Consider the following 2539-nt stretch of genomic DNA (forward strand, 5'->3'; position numbering starts at 1 on the left):
CTGTCGGAGGGTCAGCGCCGAGGGAGCGGGCGCTGTCGGAGGGTCAGCGCCGAGGGAGCGGGCGCTGTCGGAGGGTCAGCGCCGAGGGAGCGGGCGCTGTCGGAGGGTCAGTGCTGAGGGAGCGCTGCACTGTCGGAGGGCCAGCGCTGAGGGAGCGGGCACTGTCGGAGGGTCAGAGCAGTAGTGAGCGCTTGTTGCGTATGGGAGGTTACCCACTGAAACATATTCGGACACTGAATTCACTGTGGAAAGTTTCTGCGTGTGCAAACATTTTACAGCAGTGTCTGACAGCCACACAAAAACTGTCTTCAATGAAACCAATACGTTCTGGGCTTTCAGAAAAGAAAGTGGCTTGGAGTCAGTGGGAAGAAGGCTGGGTGGGGTCAGCTACTCTACTCTTGCAAAGACAGCTCATCGCTCAACCAGAAAGTCGTGTGACTCAGATTCAGGACAGCATTTTAAATTCACATACACAAAGGGGAAGCGCATCTTGTGACCCTTCACACACACAGGCTCGTACTAAACCACAGCAACAGGCTCGTGCAACATGCAGGAAGATCGAAATTAAACTCTGCAACTTGTCCCGACCGGTACTGTACCCCAGTGTTATACAGCGACAGACCTGTCCCCCACCGGTACTGTACCCCAGTGTTATACAGAGACAGACCTGTCCCCACCGGTACTGTACCCCAGTGTTATACAGTGACAGACCCGTCCCCACCGGTACTGTATCCCAGTGTTATACAGAGACAGACCCGTCCCCCACCGGTACTGTACCCCAGTGTTATACACTGACACACTCACCCTGCTCGGTGCCAGGCTCCGCTGCCAGCACAGGTGTCCCAGCCGCTGCCTCGTTCTCCCGGTCACCAGGCTCGGGGGCACCGTCCTTGGGGTCCCAGCCCCCCTCCAGCGCCAGGACATCCTCGGCGCGCGTGGGGGTCACCGTAAATCTCACCGACATGGCCCGACTAGTCACCGACACCCCCCGCCTGCCCGGCGCATCACTCTCCGCCAATAAAAAGGAACACACACGGGTCAACGGGATAGTATCGAAATCAGTCGACCACCGCCTGCCCCTTTTCTCCTGGTGGGGTCTGTAATCGCCGGGCGTGGGGTGGGGGGGCACAGGGCTAACGACTAATCACCGATACCACCCGGGGTTGGGAGCGATTAATCGCCGATACTCCTGTGGTCAGAAGTGACTTAGTTACCAATGCTCCCGCGGTCGGGAGCGATTAATCACCGATCCTCCCACGGTCGGAGGGGGGTCAGCAATTAATCACCAACGCTCTCGGTGGGGGGGGGGGGGGGGGGGGGCGGGGTCAAGAGCGATTAATCACCGATGCCCCTGCAATCCAAAGAGATTAATCGGCAATACTCCTGGGGTCAGGGGCAGGAACCAGAGAATTGGTAATGCTCCTGGGATGGCGGCAGGACCGAGCGATTAATCGCTGATTAAACATTAACGCTCCCCAGGGTGGGAGGGAAGAGATGAATCAGTACTGCCCAGGGTGGGGGTGGGTAGAGCGATTAATCGCTGATACTTGGTGATGGGGGTGGGGTGGATAGGGGGTACAGTTGGGGACCTCCAAACCGATTAGAATCGGCTATGCCGGCCGGCGGCGGCCGTGGGGGGAATGAAGAGGGGGATGGGGGGAATGAAGGGTGGGGGGCAAAGAGGGTTGAAGACCTGCGATTGGAAAAGGCCGAACGCCGGTGACGATACTAATCGATTAGTTAGAAACAAAGCAACCGACGACACACACGGAAATAGAAACAAAAACCGCCCCAGACAAAGGCGAGAGGGGAGAATCGGTGGGTATCAGGCCCCTGGCGTCCCCCTGAGCCGATCCCCGCTCTCCCCCGGCGCGGGGACCTCGATAATCGGTCACTAATCGGCGAATAATCGGCCGATTCTTGACCCGACTATTGGGGGGGGGGGGGGAGGGGGGGAGGCGGGAAAAGCGCCAACCGTCAAAGCCAGCGCGAGACCGGCTCCGGGAGGCGGGGCTAATCTGACGTTGCCACGCGTTGGAAGGGGGTGCGCATGCGCCCGGCCCACCCGGGATCTGCCGGGAGTTGTAGTTCCCGGTCCCGCGGCGCTCACGCGGATGGAGGGGGGGCGGGGCAGGCAGGACTACAGTTCCCGGGGTGCACTGCGCCCCGCCCGCCCGTTGTTCCGCCCCCGTTCCCTCCAGATCGCCGCCCGCAAACGAGAGGACTACAACCCCCGGCGTGCTTCGCGCCGCCCGGCGGAAGTCTCCCTCCCGCACCCCGGAAGCCGGAAGAAGAGGACCAGGAAGCGAGCCTTCTTCCTCCCCAAACAGACACAGAGTATCTCCACGTGGGAGCCAGAGAGAGATAAACATGTTCCTGCATTTTTATCTGGATAGTAATGGGCAGAGGGTCTACACCCTCAAGGTGAGGGACTGGGACTGTAATTGTAAGGGGGAGAGTGTGTGGGTAGGGGTAGGAGGTCTGTAATGGGGAGAGTGTGTGGGTGGGGGTAGGAGGTCTGTAATGGGGAGAGTGTGTG

At 59.9% G+C, this 2539-nt stretch overlaps 2 protein-coding genes across 2 annotated transcripts in view; one reads left to right on the forward strand and one right to left on the reverse strand.

Moving 5' to 3' along the window:
- Nucleotides 1-1942, reverse strand: part of LOC125481781 (solute carrier family 12 member 6-like) — a 12735-nt gene extending 10793 nt beyond the window's left edge. The window contains exon 1 of the mRNA XM_048593688.1: nt 805-1942. Coding sequence (XP_048449645.1) covers nt 805-964 — 160 coding nt within the window. The 5' untranslated portion in view covers nt 965-1942. The remainder of the gene's footprint in view (nt 1-804) is intronic.
- Nucleotides 1943-2256: 314 nt separating this feature from the next.
- The window catches only part of nop10 (NOP10 ribonucleoprotein homolog (yeast)), a 1359-nt gene continuing 1076 nt past the window's right edge, over nt 2257-2539 (forward strand). The window contains exon 1 of the mRNA XM_048593689.1: nt 2257-2424. Within this exon, the coding sequence (XP_048449646.1) occupies nt 2371-2424 (54 nt within the window). The 5' untranslated portion in view covers nt 2257-2370. The remainder of the gene's footprint in view (nt 2425-2539) is intronic.

The sequence above is a fragment of the Rhincodon typus genome, unplaced genomic scaffold (assembly GCF_021869965.1).
Source record: "Rhincodon typus isolate 14 unplaced genomic scaffold, sRhiTyp1.1 hic_rhity00003533, whole genome shotgun sequence".
NCBI lineage: Eukaryota > Metazoa > Chordata > Chondrichthyes > Orectolobiformes > Rhincodontidae > Rhincodon > Rhincodon typus.